Consider the following 22,240-nt stretch of genomic DNA (forward strand, 5'->3'; position numbering starts at 1 on the left):
ATCGTTTTCCTTCTAGGGATCTCAGTGTAGTCATCTGTAAAATGAAAGGCCTGAAATATATTTAAGATTCCTTTTAGCTCTAATACACCTTTTGTGAAAGAACTCTGTGTGCCAGAGATACCTAACTTACATTAAGAAGGAAAGGAATCCTGTTTTGCCTGCCTCATGTTGTGTGTGGCTCTGCAAAAAGGAAGAGAGCTTAGTTACAGAGGCATATATCATAAGATTGATGAATTTCAGAAGAGCAGTTTTGTGAATTTTTGGTCTTAACTTTCACCAGAAGGTAAAGGGACACTTAATCAAGTAAACACTGAATATGTTGAATGATTTGACCCAAGGTTTGTTCCTTCATAGCAGTATATATTAATAGAGATATATGTACCCATTTGCTTGTTGGTTAAAGTAAAATTATTTAAGTTTTGTGAGTTAAGTATAAATTCTAATTCATCAATTTGTATTTTTTTCTTTTATTGAGTTAGCTGTTGAAACCAGGAATTCTTGAGAGAATGTTTTATTTTAACCACGTTAAAATGTGGTTAAACGTTAAAGCATTCTAGAATGAAAAGAGTAATTTTAAATCCTTTAATGTGTTTGCAGTCATTATTTAGAAGCAAGGTTCTTGATTGAGAGATATCATCGGGACCGGAGATACACTGATGAATACAGAAATGACTACTGCAAAAGATATGTTCTTAACATTGATGAATACAGAAGTGACTGCTGCAAAGGATACGTTCCTAACATTGATGAATACAGAAGTGACTGCTGCAAAGGATACGTTCCTAACATTGATGAATACAGAAGTGACTGCTGCAAAGGATACGTTCCTAACATTGATGAATACAGAAGTGACTGCTGCAAAGGATACGTTCCTAACATTGATGAATACAGAAGTGACTGCTGCAAAGGATACGTTCCTAACATTGATGAATACAGAAGTGACTGCTGCAAAGGATACGTTCCTAACATTGATGAATACAGAAGTGACTGCTGCAAAGGATACGTTCCTAACATTGATGAATACAGAAGTGACTGCTGCAAAGGATACGTTCCTAACATTGATGAATACAGAAGTGACTGCTGCAAAGGATACGTTCCTAACATTGATGAATACAGAAGTGACTGCTGCAAAGGATACGTTCCTAACATTGATGAATACAGAAGTGACTGCTGCAAAGGATACGTTCCTAACATTGATGAATACAGAAGTGACTGCTGCAAAGGATACGTTCCTAACATTGATGAATACAGAAGTGACTGCTGCAAAGGATACGTTCCTAACATTGATGAATACAGAAGTGACTGCTGCAAAGGATACTTTCCTAACATTGATGAATACAGAAGTGACTGCTGCAAAGGATACGTTCCTAACATTGATGAATACAGAAGTGACTGCTGCAAAGGATACGTTCCTAACCTTGATGAATACAGAAATGACTGCTGCAAAGGATACGTTCCTAACCTTGATGAATACAGAAGTGACTGCTGCAAAGGATACGTTCCTAACATTGATGAATACAGAAGTGACTGCTGCAAAGGATACGTTCCTAACATTGATGAATACAGAAGTGACTGCTGCAAAGGATACGTTCCTAACATTGATGAATACAGAAGTGACTGCTGCCAAGGATACGTTCCTAACATTGATGAATACAGAAGTGACTGCTGCCAAGGATACGTTCCTAACATTGATGAATACAGAAGTGACTGCTGCAAAGGATACGTTCCTAACATTGATGAATACAGAAGTGACTGCTGCAAAGGATACGTTCCTAACATTGATGAATACAGAAGTGACTGCTGCAAAGGATACGTTCCTAACATTGATGAATACAGAAGTGACTGCTGCAAAGGATACGTTCCTAACATTGATGAATACAGAAATGACTACTGCAAAGGATATGTTCCTAGACGTTATCACACAGATGTTGAAAGCAGTTATCGAATTCACTTCAGTAAATCTTCAGTCCGAAGGTGGAGAAGCAGTCCTAAAAGGAAGTGTAATAGACACTGTTCAAGTAATCAGTCACTTTCGGTATGATTGATTTTGTTTTTATTTTGGGTGGATACTTATTTGTGTGTAAAAGCTCTTACTGAGCCAATAAGTTTGAAAAAGTTTATAATACTATATGAATATAATTGTGTTTATATTACTTGAATCCTTAAAGGAAACTTCCAAATTCTTACAACTTATCTGCATTTATTAGTAAGTCCTCATTTGCCCACATTTACTCATTTTCTGCAGACCAGATCATGAGGTTCTTGATTTTAATGTTAAAAATATTTTTATCTTTTATAACATAATCATATGAAAAGATGAAGCACCCATCTTTTCTTTCATCTTAAACATTTTTTACTTTAAAAGGAACCCCTTTTCCAGTACTTGGAGACAAATGTAGAAAGTTGCACTGGTGGATACTTACCCTGTGTATAGCACAATCTGCAATTAGTTCCATTGGAGTTCTGAAAGTGGGTGCTGAAGGGGAAATTATTGTCCAGAAAGCCTGCCCTTTTTTTTTACACTCATGAATCTTCACTTGTTTGCAGTAAACTATGAATTATTATTTTCCTCCCCAAGTTTTCTTCACTAGAACGATCATTGATTAGATCAAACATTGACATTAGCCTTTATTTTCCCCTTTTATTTTAATAAGTATGTTTAAAAATATTGCTCAGTATCAATTTGTACTAATCTTGACATTTTAAAACATTTTCCTGCCAAACTAGACATTTCAACTCACAGCATAGGCTATTTTATAACGAGATTAATAGATCATGACATTGCATTCTTTAAATTTCAGACTTCAATTAAGTCAGTATTTTAGAGACAATTGTGTTGTTTTTTCTATTGCCACTTTAAGTAACTTATCTGAAAATCTTGCCATGTTTTTCTTCTGTAACATAAACTGTGTCCTGTGAATTTCTGGGGACTGAATTTGAAATTGCTCCTGCCAACTGTTCGTGGCCTGGTTCTTATCTGAATGCCTGAATATCTGCCCGCTGAATGAATTGCGTATTCTGCCCTGAATTCACTCTGCTATATTGATTGGCAGGACGATCTTGGTGCTGCCCACTTGCCGTTCCAGAAGAGCCACCAAAGGAAAAGATCCAGGAGTATAGAAGATGATGAAGAGGGTTACCTTATCTGTCAAAGTGGAGACGTTCTAAAAGCAAGATGTATAGAATATTTTTCAACACTTTTTAAACTTTGCAGACAGAATAATCTTTTAAGAATAGTTTGTCAGCGGGGGGCTAAAGAACTCTTCATTGTTTTTTTGTTTTTTTTTGTGGGTTTGTTTGTTGTTCTTTAGTATTTCTTCTTTTCTATAGAGTTTAAATATTTCTACTCTAAAGTTCCAAAATAATCAGTGGAATTTGAGATTAGAGCAAGAAAGATAGCTCTATCTAAATTATTTTTGTAGCAGCTGAAAATAAAATAATTTGAGTGCTGGAACCTTAATTATGCTTTAATAGAGAGCATTTGAAAAAATTCCACACTTAAGCATTCATTATTTGAATAACTGATAATTTGTACTCATGTACTTACACTTCTTTCTCCCCCCTCACTTTAGATGAAATCGTGAACACTTTGGGAGAAGGGACCTTTGGCAGAGTTGTAGAGTGCATTGATCATGGCATGTAAGTTTGTTGTTTTTCTTTTTTGAACATTCTGATATTTTTGGTGGAGAAGGATCCATAATTTAGATGAAATGGAATTTAAGTGGTAGCTATGTGTTTTCCTGGGAGGTATAAGTATTCAAAAGTTCTTGGACTGTGTATGATTTATTTACCATAAGTATGGATTTTGACCAAGAATGTTGAAAATTTTTATCAGATGGAGTTCATTGAAATTAATGTCTGTGTTCAAGTGAAGACTTTCCCAGAACTTAGGTCCTTAGCTTTCTATAAGAGATTTGGAGTGCTTTACCCTACTTTTGAATTGCAGAGACAATAAATTAGCATGTCTAATCTTCTTGGTTCAAAAACTTTTATTTCCAAAGGATAATATTTGCACGTTAGGGTTAGCTTCTCAAACTATAAATAAATTATATTACTTGAAGCCTACAGAATAAAGTCCAGATTCTTTAACGAGTTATACTAAACTTTTTGTTATTTGACCCTCTCTGCTTCATTTTCACGTTTTCCTCTAGGATCTCTATTCTGCAGTTGCAAATTTTTTTGTAAGTGAACGTCTTACAACAGTTTAGTGGAAACTGCACATTTCTAAATTGACATCTCAACTTTTCATCATAAAATAGTTGAGGATGTAATTTCCAGCTTATTGTAAATGGAGATTTTTTTTAAAAAAAACATATCTCTCTTTCTAAATATGTTTGGGGGACTCTAAATACAGTAGCTTGATACCTCCTGTCATCCATGAACAAACTTTTCTTGAATACTTAGAAATGCTTTATCTTGAACTTAAATTTTACTTCTCTTTTCATAAAGAATATTATCCTAAGTGTCTTTTATTATCACCCTTTCCTCTCTATGACAAAAATGTGACCATAATGTAAAATTTTAAGATATTTTGAAATACTTTGACTTAGGAAAGTTGCTAAGAATTCCCATCTATTCTTCACCCAGATTCCACAAATGTTAACATTTTACAGTGTTTAATCATTCTCTATATTTACATGTTATATGCATTTTCAAGTTTTGCCAGCTTATCTACAACCTGGTTCACATTTCACTAGTTGTCCCATTTAGGTCTTTTAAAAATTTCTTGAAGTTCCAAGACTTGAGTATTTGAGATATTCCAATGAATAGTATTCAATTGATCAATTAAAAATCTGTTACAAATTTTGATACTTATTAGACCTAAAATATACAATGTAATTGAAAATATAACTTTTATTGAGATGGTTGGGGCCTTTGAAAAATGAGTTCCTGTGTCCATAGATAAATCTTACTGTTTTAACATTAAGTTTCCATTTTTCTTTTTTTAATTGACAAGTAATATGAAAGCTTATAAGTTTAAGGTGTATAATGTTGGTTTGAACATTTATATACTGCAATATGATTACTATAGTAGCATTAGCTAACACCATTATCCATTTTTCATTTTTATAGCTATTAGCACTGTTCATTTTTATAGCTTATTAGCAGTTAGAAAACTTGTCCATATGATGAAATAGATGAGACTAGAAGAAGTTTTGTCACAGCAGTTTTATAGTAATTCTTTTAAGTCTTGACATATATGCTATACATCATAGGGAGATAAATCATTAAAAATTTATTTTGATGATTATATATCAGCCCACAACTTCATTGGGACCTTGTCAAAAGAAATGAGTTTGGAATAGGTTTGCTATCCAGCCACTAGAAAAATATTTGCCTCAAAGAATTTTTTCTTTCTTTTTTATAAACAGCCTGGGGCACAAACCTTGCCATATTAATTTCACGTGCATGGGGTTCTCTTTTGTAATGTGGGAAGGCCATAGTGAAAAATGCAGGGTTGACTGCTGGCTTGTATTCAAGAAGATCAGGTTTAGAAAAGAGGACCGAAGGAAGCTGAAGATTTGGAAATCCTTTTCCTCAAAATCATTTACAGCTTTTTTTTTTTGGCCGCGCCACATGGCTTGCGGGATCTCAGCTCCTCGACCAGGGATTGAACCTGGGCCCACGGCAGTGAAAGCTCATGTCTTAAGCCACTGGACCACCAGGGAATTCCCTCTGTACTTTTTAGGAAGTACTACAGATGCCCCGGTCTAAAACACGCTACCCTACATTGTTGCTATTTATACCTATTCGCATCCGTGAATGCACTAAACATTTTTTTGGCTTGATGACTTATTGCTGGTGTCTCCTTTGCCAGAATTATCTAACAAACTGATAGTTGTCTTTCTTCTCTGAAGAAGTCTGAGCTCCCCTAACTCTGATTGTTAGGTTCTTTCTTCTCTCTATTCCTTATACCAGGCACTTCTAACCTAATGATAAGTTGTTCAAGTGTCTGTCTTTTCCATTAGTCTGTGAGGTACATGGAACAAGCTCTTTCTAACAGTGATTCCAATGCAACATCTGGCACATTCGGTCAAGCCTGGCGAATGAGTGAATGTTTTCAGCAGTAGTATGTTCAAGGTTTATATTTTTATCCTTTTTTTTAAAAAAACTACTTATAAAATCTAGGTAAATTTAAACTTTTGGAAACAAACATTAATGTTCATAAGTATTAAGAGAAATCATCACTCTGTATAATGTATATTTTGTCAAAATGTTTTGAAAAAAATGTTTATAGATCTGCTATAATATACCCTGAAAGATTATTTTAGGAAAATAGCATAGAGTGATTGGTACTTAACAAGATGATGCTTTAGAGCAGGGGTCCCCAACCCCTGGGCCGTGGACTGGTAGGAACTGGGCCTAACAGCAGGAGGTGAGCAGTGGGCGAGCGAGTGAAACTTCATCTGCTGCTCCCCATAGCTTGCATTACCACCTGAACCATCACACCCTCCCCCCAACCATGGAAAAATTGTCTTCCTTGAAAACGGTCCCTGGTGCCAAAAAGGTTGGTGACAGCTGCTTTAGAGGATATATGTCTTCAACGCCCTTCTGTACATTTACCATTTTCATTTTGTTTTAAAGGGGTGGCATACATGTCGCAATGAAAATCATAAAAAATATGGGACAATATCATGAAGCAGCTCATTCAGAAATCGAAGTATTAGAGCATTTAAATAGTACTGATCCCAATAATGTCTTGTAAGTAATAAACTTGGAACTGTGATCCATTACGTTACATGAAATAATCAGAATTCTGTGAACTGAATTATTTGTATTCTGATCTGTTTCAGCCGATGTGTCCGGATGCTAGAATGGTTTGATCATCATGGTCATATTTGTATTGTGTTCGAACTCCTGGGACTTAGTACCTATGATTTCATTAAAGAAAATAGCTTTCTGCCATTTCAAATTGACCATATCAGGCAAATGGCATATCAGATCTGTCAGTCAATAAATTGTAAGTATACTTGTTAAATTTTTAAATACCAGTAAATTAAAGGTTTTATTGGACAAGCAACATATCAAACCATTGTCACTAAAAATGCACGTTGCAAGTAAAGATGAAACCACTTTTGATCCCTACCTCTACTACTAATTCTCCTTTCCCCCGGTACAGATTAAATTTGTAAGTGAAACTAATAATGTCTTTTTGTTCTTTTGTAGTTTTGCATCATAATAAATTAACCCATACAGATCTGAAGCCTGAAAATATTTTATTTGTGGAGTCTGACTATGTAGTCAAGTATAATTCAAAAATGGTAAGTTACACTTGTTTTAATTTTGGTAGTTGTCTTTAAAATTAATTTAGCTTGGTGATCCTTGGATGAGGAATTTTACCTTTGAGGCTTATTATATCCTGACGTTTAACCCAAAAAGGGTAATCCTTTGCCTTTCTCATGGGGTTATTTTGAAAATCAAAAAGAGAATTCATGTGCAAGCCTTTTGGATAGTGCTATAAAATATTTCATATCTTTATTGATCTTTGTGTTTACTTAACTGTATCTCTAGAAACGTGATGAACGCACACTGCAAAACACAGATATCAAAATTATTGACTTAGGAAGTGCAACATACGATGATGAACATCATAGCACTTTGGTATCTACACGGCATTACAGAGCTCCAGAGGTCATTTTGGGTTAGTAGATACCAGACTTCCTGATATTTTAATTGAAAAAGAGATTTTTGTTCTCTATAGCTTTTATTGGGGGGCAGGTAGTTGGGAGATAGCTGTAATTTTCTTAGCAGTGTACAGAAAATGTTTTCTGTTTTCATAAAAGCTGTCTGGACATTGCTATAAATATTTTTCCTGAGTGGGAAAAATGTGATGTCATCTGTAAAGATATTCCAGGTGGTGGTTCTTTTTGAACAAGTCAGTCTTACAAGATCATAAGAGAACAAGCTGTATTGGCTAAGTCCATGACAGCAGTGTGATTTTGAAGCGATGTGGGCACCTCTTTTCGTCTCATCACAAAGCATGGTGCTGGTGAAAATGCTAAAGATTTGGCTGGCAGACGTCTAGATGTAGGGTGGATGGAGGTTAAGAGGAGAAGAAAGAGGGGCTAGTCTAAGAGGAGAGCTTCTTTGATCATCTTTGACATGGGAAAGCATGGAAAGGAAAATTAGTTAAGGTGCAGGGTTTTTCAATATTAATAAAAGGGAACTCAGTGAGGGAGAGCACATCTTATGCCTCAAAATTTAAAAGTTCGAGACCGAGTCATGTTGATAGAGCAAGGAAGTCAGGGATGGATTTGGGGGCTTGGAGACAGTGGGAAAAATTCAGATCAGGTGATATTGGGAGATAGTTAAATGGTATAAGCATATTACTTTGCCAAAAGTAAGTTTCAACCGAGGTTGATAGTAAAACATCTTTGTGGAATCAGTCTTTTCCACTTTTTACCTTTTGTCTAAGAGGACTTGGTAGTTGAGAATATGAGTGTGAGAGCAAACTAATGATGTTTACCTAGAGTAAAGAATTAGTAAAAGGGACAGGAAATTAAGAATAGTTTGTAGTGCTGGCTAGTAGAACTTTCCATGATGATAGAAATGTTGTATATCTGCACTATCCAACATGGTAGCCATTAGTAGCCACACGTAGACTACTGTGTACTTTCAGTATAGCCAGTGTGACTGAGGAACTGAATTTTAAATTAATTAAACTTTTCGATTTAAATAACTACATGTGGCTAGTGGCTACCACATAGGATATCACAGGTTTGGAGCTCATCTTTGAGATTGATGTTACTAGGATTTCTGCTTAGTATGGTCTGAAAGAAGCTGCTATGTTGCAGTAGTTTAGAAAGTGTATTCATGGTTGAGGACTGAAGCCTGCAATGAAGGTAAAAGAAAAGAGTGTGGGAGGAGATTGTGGACAGATAGGTATTTTCAGAGCTTAAAAAGAGATAACTTGCTGTGTTTTATCAATTTTAAGAAGAAGATTTTTCTCCACATTTTAACATGTGAGGAAACATAGGACAAAACGGCATTTTTTCTTGGTTATTGGTTCATAAAACAGTGGTGTATCTTACAGTTAGTTAATGGCCTCCTCCTAGATTGTGTAAGATACAGTGATTCCTAGTAATAATACAGTCCCATGTGTGGCCAGGCTGGGGATAGTTGATATAAATCTGAAATTGGGGTTATTGGTGTTTAGGAAAAGAAATGAACAGATGGGAAGATTAGAAGGGTTCTTTGTGTGTTTGTGAAGTGTTACTCCTGAGGATTAAGGCAGAATTAGGTTGAAGAGGAAGATGTTGTCAGGTGCCACCACTGAGGAGGGCAGTTGGTCTCATGTCTTGGGTGTTGGTAGTAAACAGAAGTTGGTAAAAGTGAATGATGTGAAATTCCAAAGAGTATGAGAGCTGAGCCATAAGAGAATGAGGTAGTTTACAGTCACTTGGGAGAAAGCTGGACTGGGAGACAGGAGTGGCTGGAAAAGAAAACTTTCATCTTAGATCCAAGCTCTATCATTTGCAGATTTTGTATGTGTTACTGTAAGTAGAAACCATGCTCCATTATCCTTTTGTTCAAGTGATAAGTACCATGAGGGTTAACAAAAATGGCTAAATCATAGTCAAGTTCCTTGAATATATTGTTTCTTCCTTTGTCTTTAAATTCAGTAATGTTACTGAAAGTAAGTGAAATGTCTTTTAAAGTAGGTTTTATTTGTACATTATTTTTTTATTAAAAACTTAATCTATAAAAGGTTAAAACATCTGTATGGTTTAGGTTTACTCTTTTCCTTTCTAAATAGATAGAGACTTAAGGCTAGGTGTTTTTTTTCTTTTCTGAATAATGTTACTATTGAGAATTCTGAAGGAGAAAATATATGATCATGTATAGACAACCTGAAAGTACATATATAGATACCTCTCTATGTGAACTTTAAATATCTGTATAATTCTGCTTATGGGTGACACTGCTTATAATATCCATTATAATTCTTACATAATTTATGTGACACTACTATTTCTTTTAATGGAAGAAATAAACTCAGATATCAAGCTGATGGTAATTGATAAGGGGTTAGTAATTACACTCTGAGGATAATTATTGACCTATGTTTGCACTAATAAAATGTAAAATTTCATAGAACAACCATTAAGTGGGTATAACAGTGCTCCTCATTGCACAAGCAATTCAGAGACTATGGAATATTTGCTAACCCCTCTTACTTTCCATAAAATGCCTCCTCCCCCAGGTTAAAATACTGTAAGTTGATACAAGGATATGGAGGACTCTGAAAGCATACTGAATAATGTTTGGTATAAAATTAAAAATGTAAACCCTGAATTTACTATCATATTCTCCTAAATGGGCTATATAAAGAGAGCACCCACTTAGGAAAAGATATTGTGTATTGGCAATTAAAAATGGTTGCATAATAAAATGTTTGGTTTTGTTTTTAAATAGCTTTAGGTTGGTCTCAGCCATGTGATGTTTGGAGCATAGGTTGCATTCTTATTGAATATTACCTTGGTTTCACAGTCTTTCAGGTATGTATTTAGTAAATGTTACTTACTGATTCATAATGAGCTTTAATGTTAAAGGCATGTTAAAGTTTTTGTTTCCATATTGGAAAGTTGCCATAGTGTCATTATTCTTAAGATGTAAACTTCCATGTGCAAAATAGTCATCCTTCTCTAAAACCATAGTCGAATGAAATACTCTCAGTGAATGGTCACAATTCATTCTGCATGTGGAGCTTTTAAACACGTGGTTCATATTGACTTCATATGATCCATTTTATTGTGATGCTCCTTCATAAATTTACATTAGTGTTACTATGGTCAGTTTTAATTCAGCTCTGGTTATGTTGCACTTTTATTAAAAGAATTCAGAAACAGTAAGTTGTATTAAGCATGTATGACACCCTAGGCACATTTCTAAGCACTGTGTGTATAAAAATGAAAAGATAGCATCTCTCTCCTCAAGGAAGACATACACAGGATAGACATGGGAAAACGTACAGTACAATGTGATACTTGCTATAATGGAACAATGTAGAAGGGAACCCAGAAAAGGTGAACAGTTAAGTTTCCTTAGAGAAGGCATCACTGAGGAGTAGGGAGTTTAATCCAAGCTATAAGGAAGAGTAAGAGTTTGTCAGAAAACTAGAGTGTGTGATGGCCATATCAGGAAGAAATGGTATTCATAAATGCAAGAGGCATAAAGGAAGCTACTCTAGTTGAGGAAGGATGAATAGTGCTGCCGGAGTGTCTTGGATAAATAGGAAAATGGTGTGAGTAGGCAAGTACTGATTCATAGTGGACTTGTTTGCCATAGAAAGGTATTTGTTTTATCCTAGGAGTCAGTGGTTTCCAAATGTAGACCGGTCTAAAATGAAAATGATTTTGTAGGGTTGCCGTTCTGGCTTTCATTTAGAAATTATCTCTCCTCTTTTTTTTGGTATTAAAATGTTCTTTCTATGAAATGATAATAGTTATTGGCTTACTTGGCAGAACAAAAAGGAGAAAATGTTATTTAGGTCTCTACTTGTTTTCCTCATAATTTTGCTTATGTCGGAAAACTAAAAGTCTTGAAAGCTTCAAGTGGTGTAACCATTGGAGAACTTTAAGAGGGTTGTGATTTGATCAAGGTGTGTTGTTGGATGTTGTGAGGGTGGTTAGGAAGTTCCTGGCTAATACTGTCAAGGTTGCTTTGAGGTTATGGCAATGCAGGATGAGGAGGGAGGAAGCTGTGATGAATTATAAGTCACTTAGGTGGCTGTTGCAGAATATATGTGTTCACTGCTATGGGGCACCTCACCAAACTTCTGTCTACTCCGTAGAGATCTGTTAAAAGTACTCTGAGTTTGTAGACAAGTTTGATATCTAGAACATAGCTGTCGGACATTTCTTGGGGGTGGTGTCTGGTTTTGTGGTAGTATGCTATAGGGTCAAGGAAAAAGGTGAGCACAGTGCATGCTTTCTTCATTCTGACACATATAAAATCCTTCAGATGGTTTTATGATTGTAAATCATTCTGAGATCTTAAGCGTCGATTATTAACTTTGGTGTGAGATGTGGTTTATATTTTAATTCCACCCTCCAAAATAGTCTTCAACTAAGGAACTTTTTGAAGATAATGGAGCTTGTATTATTTATTCCTGTCATGACTTAAGAACATTTTGAAAGCAGTGTGCTAGGCACAGTAGTTAATGGATTTAAAAAGCATTGCACATAGACTCTGCTCTTCAGAGCAAGGATTGGCAAACTATATCCTATCTGATGCCTGCTTTAAAAAATGAAAAAGGGACGCGGAGATCACCTTCCTCCCCATGGATACACCAGAAATACAGCTACACGTGGAACAACTCCTACAGAACACCTACTGAACGCTGGCAGAAGACCCCAGACCTCCCAAAAGGCAAGAAACTCCCCACATACCTGGATAGGGCAAAGCGGAGAGATTCCCGCACAGAGGATCGGTGCCGAGCGGCACTCACCCGCCCGAGAGGCTTGTCTGCTCGCCCGCCAGGGCGGGCGGCGCTGGAAGCTGAGGCTCGGGCTTCGGTCAGAGCGCAGGGAAAGGACTGGGGCTGGCGGCGAGAACTCAGCCTGAAGGGGGCTAATGTGCCACAGCTAGCCGGCAGGGAGTCCGGGAAAACTCTGGAGCTGCCGGAGAGGCAAGAGACTATTTCTTCCCTCTTGGTTTCCTGGTGCGCGAGGAGCGGAGCGCTGCTTAAAGGGGCTCCACAGACGGGCGCGAGTCACGACTGAAAGCGCGGAGCCCAGTGACGGGCGTGGGACGCTGGGGCTGCTGCTGCCGCTGCCAAGAAGCCTGTGTGCGAGCGCAGGTCACTGTCCACACCGCCCTTCCGGGATCCTGTGCAGCCCGCCACTGCCGGGGTCCCGGGATCCAGGGGCGGCTTCCCTGGGAGAACGCACGGCGCGCCTCGGGCTGGTGCAACGTCACGCCGAACTCTGCCGCTGCAGGCTCGCCCCGCACTCCGTGCCCCTCCCTCCCGCCCGGCCTGAGTGAGCCAGAGTCCCCGAAGAGGCTGCTCCTTTAACCCTGTCCTGTCTGAGCGAAGAACAGACGCCCTCCGGCGACCTACACGCAGAGGCGGGGCCAAATCCAAAGCTGAGACCCAGGAGCTGTGAGAACAAAGAAGAGAAAGGGAAACCTCTCCCAGCAGCCTCAGAAGCAGCGGATTAAAGCTCCACAATCAACTTGATGTACCCTGCATCTGTGGAATACATGAATAGACAACAAATCATCCCAAATAGAGGAGCCAGGAGTCAGTGCTGTGCCTCTGAGGTGGGAGAGCCAACTTCAGGACACTGGTCCACAAGAGACCTCCCAGCTCCACATAATATCAAACGGCGAAAATCTTCCAGAGATCTCCAACTCAACACCAGCACCCAGCTTCACTCAACGACCAGCAAGCTACAGTGCTGGACACCCTATGCCAAACAACTAGCAAGACAGAAACACAACGCCACCCATTATCAGAGAGGTGGCCTAAAATCATAAAATGTCCGCAGACACCCAAAAACACACCACCAGACGTGGACCTGCCCACCAGAAAGACAAGATCCAGCCTCATTCACCAGAACACAGGCACTAGTCCCTTCCACCAGGAAGCCTACACAACCCAGTAAACCAACCTTAGCCACTGGGGACAGACACCAAAAACAAAGGGAACTACGAACCTGCAGCCTGCAAAAAGGAGACCCCAAACACAGTAACATAAGCCAAATGAGAAGACAGAAAAACACACAGCAGGAGAAGGAACAAGATAAAAACCCACCAGACCTAACAAATGAAGAGGTAATAGGCAGTCTACCTGAAAAAGAATTCAGAATAATGATGGTAAAGATGATCCAAGATTCTATTTCCCAGATCCAAAATCTTGGAAATAGAATAGACAAAATGCAAGAAACAGTTAACAAGGACCTAGAAGAACTAAAGATGAATCAAGCATCGATTAAAAACACAATACATGAAATAAAAAATACTCTGGATGGGGTCAATAGCAGAATAACTGAGGCAGAAGAACGGATAAGTGAGGTGGAAGATAAAATAGTGGAAATAACTGCTGCAGAGCAGAATAAAGAAAAAAGAATGAAAAGAACAGAGGACAGCCTCAGAGACCTCTGGGACAACATTAAACGCACCAACATTCGAATTATAGGGGTTCCAGAAGAAGAAGAGAAAAAGAAAGGGACTGAGAAAATATTTGAAGAGATTATAGTTGAAAACTTCCCTAATATGGGAAAGGAAATAGTTAATCAAGTCCAGGAGTCACAGAGAGTCCCATACAGAATAAATCCAAGGAGAAATACGCCAAGACACATATTAATCAAACTGTCAAAAATTAAACACAAAGAAATCATATTAAAAGCAGCAAGGCAAAAACAACAAATAACACACAAGGGAATCCCCATCAGGATAACAGCTGATCTCTCAGCAGAAACTCTACAAGCCAGAAGGGAGTGGCAGGACATAATTAAAGTGATGAAGGAGAAAAACCTGCAACCAAGATTACACTACCCAGCAAGGATCTCATTCAGATTTGATGGAGAAATTAAAAGGTTTACAGACAAGCAAAAGCTGAGAGAGTTCAGCACCACCAAACCAGCTTTACAACAAATGCTAAAGGAACTTCTCTAGGCAAGAAACACAACAGAAGGAAAAGACCTACAATAACAAACCCAAAACAATTAAGAAAATGGGAATAGGAACATACATATCGATAATTACCTTAAATGTAAATGGACTAAATGCTCCCACCAAAAGACACAGATTGGCTGAATGGATACAAAAACAAGACCCATATATATGCTGTCTACAAGAGACCCACTTCAGACCTAGAGACACATACAGACTGAAAGTAAGGGGATGGAAAAAGATATTCCATGCAAATGGAAACCAAAAGAAAGCTGGAGTAGCAATTCTCATATCAGACAAAATAGACTTTAAAATAAAGACTACTAGAAGAGACAAAGAAGGACACTATATAATGATCAAGGGATCGATCCAAGGAGAAGATATAACAATTGTAAATATTTATGCACCCAACATAGGAGCACCTCAATACATAAGGCAAATACTAACAGCCATAAAAGGAGAAATTGACAGTAACACAATCATAGTAGGGGACTTTAACACCCCACTTTCACCAATGGACAGATCTTCCAAAATGAAAATAAATAAGGAAACACAAGCTTTAATTGATACATTAAACAAGATGGACTTAATGGATATTTATAGGACATTCCATCCAAAAACAACAGAATACACATTTTTCTCAAGTGCTCATGGAACATTCTCCAGGATAGATCATATCTTGGGTCACAAATCAAGCCTTGGTAAATTTAAGAAAATTGAAATTGTATCAAGTGTCTTTTCTGACCACAATGCTATGAGACTAGATATCAATTACAGGAAAAGAGCTGTAAAAAATACAAACACATGGAGGCTAAACAATACACTACTTAATAACGAAGTGATCACTGAAGAAATCAAAGAGGAAATTAAAAAATACCTAGAAACAAATGACAATGGAGACACGACGACCCAAAACCTATGGGATGCAGCAAAAGCAGTTCTAAGAGGGAAGTTTATAGCAATACAATCCCACCTTAAGAAACAGGAAACATCTCGAATAAACAACCTAACCTTGCACCTAAAGCAATTAGAGAAAGAAGAACAAAAACACCGCAAAGTTAGCAGAAGGAAAGAAATCATAAAAATCAGATCAGAAATAAATGAAAAAGAAATGAAGGAAACGATAGCAAAGATCAATAAAACTAAAAGCTGGTTCTTTGAGAAGATAAACAAAATTGATAAACCATTAGCCAGACTCATCAAGAAAAGAAGGGAGAAGACTCAAATCAATAGAATTAGAAATGAAAAGGGAGAAGTAACAACTGACACTGCAGATATACAAAAGATCATGAGAGATTACTACAAGCAACTCTATGCCCATAAAATGGACAACCTGGAAGTGATGGACAAATTCTTAGAAATGCACAACCTGCCAAGACTGACTCAGGAAGAAATAGAAAATATGAATAGACCAATCACAAGCACTGAAATTGAAACTGTGATTAAAAATCTTCCATCAAACAAAAGCCCAGGACCAGATGGCTTCACAGGCGAATTCTATCAAACATTTATAGAAGAGCTAACACCCATCCTTCTCAAACTCTTCCAAACAATATCAGAGGAAGGAACACTCCCAAACTCATTCTACGAGGCCACCATCACGTTGATACCAAAACCAGGCAAGGATGTCACAAAGAAAGAAAACTACATGCCAATATCACTGATGAACATAGATGTAAAAATCCTCAACAAAATACTAGCAAACAGAATCCAACAGCACATTAAAAGGATCATACACCATGATCAAGTGGGGTTTATTCCAGGAATGCAAGGATTCTTCAATATACGCAAATCAATCAATGTGATACACCATATTAACAAGTTGAAGGAGAAAAACCATATGATCATCTCAATAGATGCAGAGAAAGCTTTCGACAAAATTCAACACCCATTTATGATAAAAACCCTGCAGAAAGTAGGCATAGAGGGAACTTTCCTCAACATCATAAAGGCCATATATGACAAACCCACAGCCAACATTGTCCTCAATGGTGAAAAACTGAAACCATTTCCACTAAGATCAGGAACAAGACAAGGCTGCCCACTCTCACCACTCTTATTCAACATAGTTTTGGAAGTTTTAGCCACAGCAATCAGAGAAGAAAAGGAAATAAAAGGAATCCAAATTGGAAAAGAAGAAGTAAAGCTGTCACTGTTTGCAGATGACATGATACTATACATAGAGAATCCTAAAGATGCTACCGAAAAACTACTAGAACTAATCAATGAATTTGGTAAAGTAGCAGGATACAAAATTAATGTACAGAAATCTCTGGCATTCCTGTACACTAATGATGAAAAATCTGAAAATGAAATCAAGAAAACACTCCCATTTACCATTGCAACAAAAAGAATAAAATATCTAGGAATAAACCTACCTAAGGAGACAAAAGACCTGTATGCAGAAAATTATAAGACACTGATGAAAGAAATAAAAGATGATACAAATAGATGGAGAGATATACCATGCTCCTGGATTGGAAGAATCAATATTGTGAAAATGACTCTACTACCCAAAGCAATCTACAGATTCAATGCAATCCCTATCAAACTACCACTGGCATTTTTCACAGAACTAGAACAAAAAATTTCAAAATTTGTTTGGAAAAACAAAAGACCCAGAATAGACAAAGCAATCTTGAGAACGAAAAACGGAGCTGGAGGAATCAGGCTCCCTGACTTCAGACTATACTACAAAGCTACAGTAATCAAGACAGTGTGGTACTGGCATAAAAACAGAAAGATAGATCAGTGGATCAGGATAGAAAGCCCAGAGATAAACCCACGCACATATGGCCAACTTATCTTTGATAAAGGAGGCAGGAATGTACAGTGGAGAAAGGACAGTCTCTTCAATAAGTGGTGCTGGGAAAACTGGACAGGGACATGTAAAAGTTTGAGATTAGATCATTCCCTAACACCATACACAAAAATAAGCTCAAAATGGATTAAAGACTTAAATGTAAGGCCAGAAACTATCAAACTCTTAGAGGAAAACATAGGTAGAACACTCTATGACATAAATCACAGCAAGATCCTTTTGGACCCACCTCCTAGAGAAATGGAAATAAAAACAAAGATAAACAAATGGGACCTAATGAAACTTCAAAGCTTTTGCACAGCAAAGGAAACCATAAACAAGACCAAAAGACAACCCTCAGAATGGGAGAAAATATTTGCAAATGCAGCAACTGACAAAGGATTAATCTCCAAAATTTATAAACAGCTCATGCAGCTCAATAGCAAAAAAACAAACAACCCAATCCAAAAATGGGCAGAAGACTTAAATAGGCATTTCTCCAAAGAAGATATACAGACTGCCAACAAACACATGAAAGAATGCTCAACATCATTAATCATTAGAGAAATGCAAATCAAAACTACAATGAGATATCATCTTACATCAGTCAGAATGGCCATCATCAAGAAATCTAGAAACAATAAATGCTGGAGAGGGTGTGGAAAAAAGGGAACACTCTTGCACTGCTGGTGGGAATGTGAATTGGTACAGCCACTATGGAGAACAGTATGGAGGTTCCTTAAAAAACTAAAAATAGAACTACCATATGACCCAGCAATCCCACTACTAGGGATATACCCTGAGAAAACCATAATTCCAAAAGAGACATGTACCAAAATGGTCATTGCAGCTCTATTCACAATAGCCCGGAGGTGGAAACAACCTAAGTGTCCATCATCGGATGAATGGATAAAGAAGATATGGCACATATATACAATGGAATATTACTCAGCCATAAAAAGAAACGAAGCTGAGCTATTTGTAATGAGGTGGATAGACCTAGAGTCTGTCATACAGAGTGAAGTAAGTCAGAAAGAGAAAGACAAATACCATATGCTAACACATATATACGGAATTAAAAAAAAAAAAAAGTCATGAAGGACCTAGGCGCAAAACGGGAATAAAGACACAGACCTACTTGAGAATGGACTTGAGGATATGGGGAGGGGGAAGGGTAAGCTGTGACAAAGTGAAAGAGAGGCATGGACATATATACACTACCAAACGTAAGGTAGATAGATAGTGGGAAGCAGCCACAGAGCACAGGGAGATCAGCTCGGTGCTTTGTGACCACCTGGAGGGGTGGGATGGGGAGGGTGGGAGGGAGGGAGATGCATGAGGGAAGGGATGTGGGAACAGATGTATATGTATGACTGACTCACTTTGTTATACAGCAGAAACTAATTAAAAAAATTAAAAACAAAAATAAAAAAAAATAAAAAAAATAAAAAAAAAATGAAAAAGAATATGTGGTGGAGACCATCTGTGACCATCCAAGCCTAAAATATTTACTATCTGGTCTTTTATAGAAGAAGCTTTCCAGCCTCCGCTTAGGAGTCTACCATTTAGTTTAACAATTTATTCTACTTTAGCCAAAGCTCTGTTACTGTGTAATTTAAGAATATGAGTTTTGAGTTGGGTTCACAGCTCAGGTTTCCTCATTGATGAGCTATATGAGCTTGAGCTAGTATCTTAACCTCTTTGAAAGTTATGTTCCCACATTCCTAGCTCAAGGTTGTTGTAAGAATTATCGGGACTGTATTTTTATTGTCTAGGATTAGTGTTACAAAGTTGCTATCCATTGGGTAATGGAGGTTAGTTAAGCAACCGATAAAATGAGTAGCCATGTTTTTGGTAATCTTCCCAGTCATCCCTCAGTTAAACAGTGCAAGTAATACAAATAAGGAAAAACTGTTCTGTTTTACATTAAACAACTTATTCGAACATTGTAAATCAACTGTACTTCAGTAAAATATACTTAAAAAGTTGTTCCTCAATCAGCTATACAAACCTTACGAATTCATTTCAGAAATCAGACAATCAGTGTAGCTCATTCAGTTTTATTCCATCTTTGAAGTAGAGTGTAATATAAATTGTATAGATGTCTAATCTAGTCCTTTTATGGAAACACTATTTTCTTTTTTTTTTCTTAACATTTATTTATTTACTTTTTTGGGGGGTTTACATTGGGTCTTCATTCCAGCACGTGGGCTTCTCTCTTGTTGCGGTACGTGGGTTTTCTCTCTCCACTTGTGGTGTGTGGGTTCCAGAGTGTGTGGGCTCTGTAGTTTGTGGCTCGTGGGCTCTCTTGTGGTGGGCAGGCTTAGTTGCCCCGCAGCGTGTGGGATCTTAGTTCCCCGACCAGGGAGCGAACCCACGTCCCCCGCATTGGAAGGTGTATTCTCTACCACTGGACCACCAGGGAAGTCCCGGACACACTGTTTTCTTGTGTTATCCTTTTATGTGCATGTAGGGAAATGGAAAGTGCTAAGTTTCTTTTTCCTATTTTTTTAGACTAATGATGATAAAGAACACCTGGCAATGATGGAACGTATATTAGGACCCATACCAACACACATGATTCAGAAAACAAGGTATGCTTTTTAAGATTAAAGTCCTTATTGGGTACATGCAGTGGCCTATATTCAAACTATAGAAAACCCATCTTTGTTGTTATTGCTTATTCCAAAGACTGTAGATTTTGAATTATTTTTCATGAAGTCAAGTTTTTGAAAAGTAATGCAATATTTACTTTGTGATCCAGTAAATAAAGTGGTGTTTTTATACTCAGGTTAACCTTTGCATAAATGTTTTCCTAGGTTGATTTAAAAATAATACATAGAGTAGTAAAACGAGCTTGATTTTGGAGTCCTATCTAAATTTGAATTCCAGACTGTTGCAAACCACATGTACGTCTTTGGACAAGAATACTAGAAGTGGTTTCAAAACATAGCTTCACCGCAGAAGTCATCCAGGGAATTGTTAACGATTTCTAGCCCCATTCCAGATCTAGTGAAATCAGAATTTACAGGAATGGATCTAGGAACCTCTGTTTTTGAAGCTGGCATTGTTTCACATATGGTACAACTTAGGTGGGATACTAAAACTTCAGAGGGTACAAGATTAGGAAAAATACCATATAAGGTATCCAATATAATTATTGCTGAGATTTTTAGAAATTGTATGTTTATGTATATATAGAGAGATGTCTATGGTTCCATATTTTCCCCCAATCCCCTGTTTGGGGCAGGGTAAGAATGTGGGTTTGGGGTTTCTTTTTTTCTTAAAATTTAATCCAGACTTCTCTTTCCTATAGGAAACAGAAGTATTTTCATCATAAACAGCTAGATTGGGAGGAACATAGTTCTGCTGGTAGATATGTTACGAGACACTGCAAACCATTAAAGGTAAAACAAAAAAACCCCAAAAAAACCTGTTTTAACTATTTTTTATTGTCTTTCTTAAACAAAGTCATTTCTCCCCTCAGGAATTTATGCTCTGTCATGATGAAGAACATGAGAAACTGTTTGACCTGATTCAAAGAATGTTAGAATATGATCCAGTGAAAAGAATTACCTTGGATGAAGCATTGCAGCATCCTTTCTTTGACTTATTAAAAAAGAAATAAAATGGAAATCAGTGGTTTTACTATACTTCTCTAGAAGAGATTATTTAAGACTGTCAGTCAACTCTAAACATTCTAATATTTTTATAAACCTTAAATTATTTTGTACAGTTAAGTGTAAATGCTGTATGTTTTGTATCAATTGCATAATTATCTTGTTAAGCAAATATGGTCTTGATAATGAATGAAATATGAAAGCTAAAATTAATTTTCCTTTTTTGAGATTAATTACCATTTTTAAAGACCTTTGGAATATCCTTTGCGTCTAGTGATTGATCTTGCTTTTTTGTACATGGAGGTTGACTCTTGGAAGTGATTTTTGTGTTTTGTTTTTTGTTTTTTTTGAGTAAAAGGAAATCTTGACTACTTCATTCTTAAATGAATATTCTTTATTTACCTCAAACTTTCCTTAACTTTAAAAGATTTTTCTGTAATTGTTGAACAGGTAATAAGTATTATTAACTTTAGGTAGGCAGGTATTAGAAACCAAAACCCATAGGAACTGTTTGCTGTTGGAATTTCATTAAATTGTAAGTATTGTGTTCTGTTTCATTGGTTGATGTCAGTGGTGGTAAGTAGCATTCATGGAAAGACATCCAACTTGTGCATCGTAATAGATTAATAAAACCACATACACACTTCGTTTAAGATTAAAGTCTAACTGGAAAGTTAGCTTGGAAAGTCCTGTTTTCCAATGGTTATTTATGTAGTTAGTCACAAACGTAGAAATAGGAATTCTGATGACTGAGGTTTTTGTTTTTAATGCCAAATCTTCAGGAGTCTAGAAATTGTCCAATGTCTGTCTCCTTACCATATGAAGTATAAATACTTAAACCTCAGCCTATGAGACTTTATGGTTATTATTAAACAATTTGTATTTATGTTACTGTTTACTGGAAAACAAAAAAAAAAGATGATTTGATCAGAGAACACTTGGGAAGAAAACTGCAGAAGTTTCCAGACCCTGATTGGTTAACATAATGAACTTTTTGTTTGTCTGTAGGTATTTTTTTCTGCTTACCTATTTACACATGAAAAACTAAGTGGTAGGGGCTTCCCTAGTGGCACAGTGGTTGAGAGTCCGCCTGCCGATGCAGGGGACACGGGTTCGTGCGCCGGTCCAGGAAGATCCCATATGCCGCGGAGCGGCTAGGCCTGTGAGCCATGACCTCTGAGTCTGCGCGTCTGAAGCCTGT

General features: G+C 37.1%; 1 protein-coding gene and 1 long non-coding RNA gene across 2 annotated transcripts; both read left to right on the plus strand.

The window, feature by feature from the left end:
* The first annotated feature begins 1,974 nt into the window (after positions 1-1,974).
* LOC308615448 lies at positions 1,975-6,696 on the plus strand. The gene is made up of 4 exons (XR_014015509.1): positions 1,975-2,035; positions 3,087-3,177; positions 3,573-3,639; positions 6,586-6,696. It is a non-coding gene; the product is annotated as an uncharacterized lncRNA (long non-coding RNA).
* A 111-nt stretch (positions 6,697-6,807) lies between these two features.
* On the plus strand, positions 6,808-20,285 carry LOC308616435 (dual specificity protein kinase CLK4-like; the record flags this gene model as incomplete). Its single annotated transcript, XM_081232677.1, has 5 exons — positions 6,808-6,961; positions 7,168-7,262; positions 7,513-7,642; positions 10,417-10,499; positions 19,934-20,285. The coding sequence occupies 5 exons, from the start codon at positions 6,808-6,810 to the stop codon at positions 20,024-20,026; spliced, it is 555 nt and encodes a 184-aa protein (XP_081088803.1). The 3' UTR covers positions 20,027-20,285.
* Positions 20,286-22,240: the final 1,955 nt, after the last annotated feature.

Source organism: Mesoplodon bidens (assembly GCF_964165515.1).
Source record: "Mesoplodon bidens genome assembly, chromosome: 4".
Classification (NCBI taxonomy): domain Eukaryota; kingdom Metazoa; phylum Chordata; class Mammalia; order Artiodactyla; family Ziphiidae; genus Mesoplodon; species Mesoplodon bidens.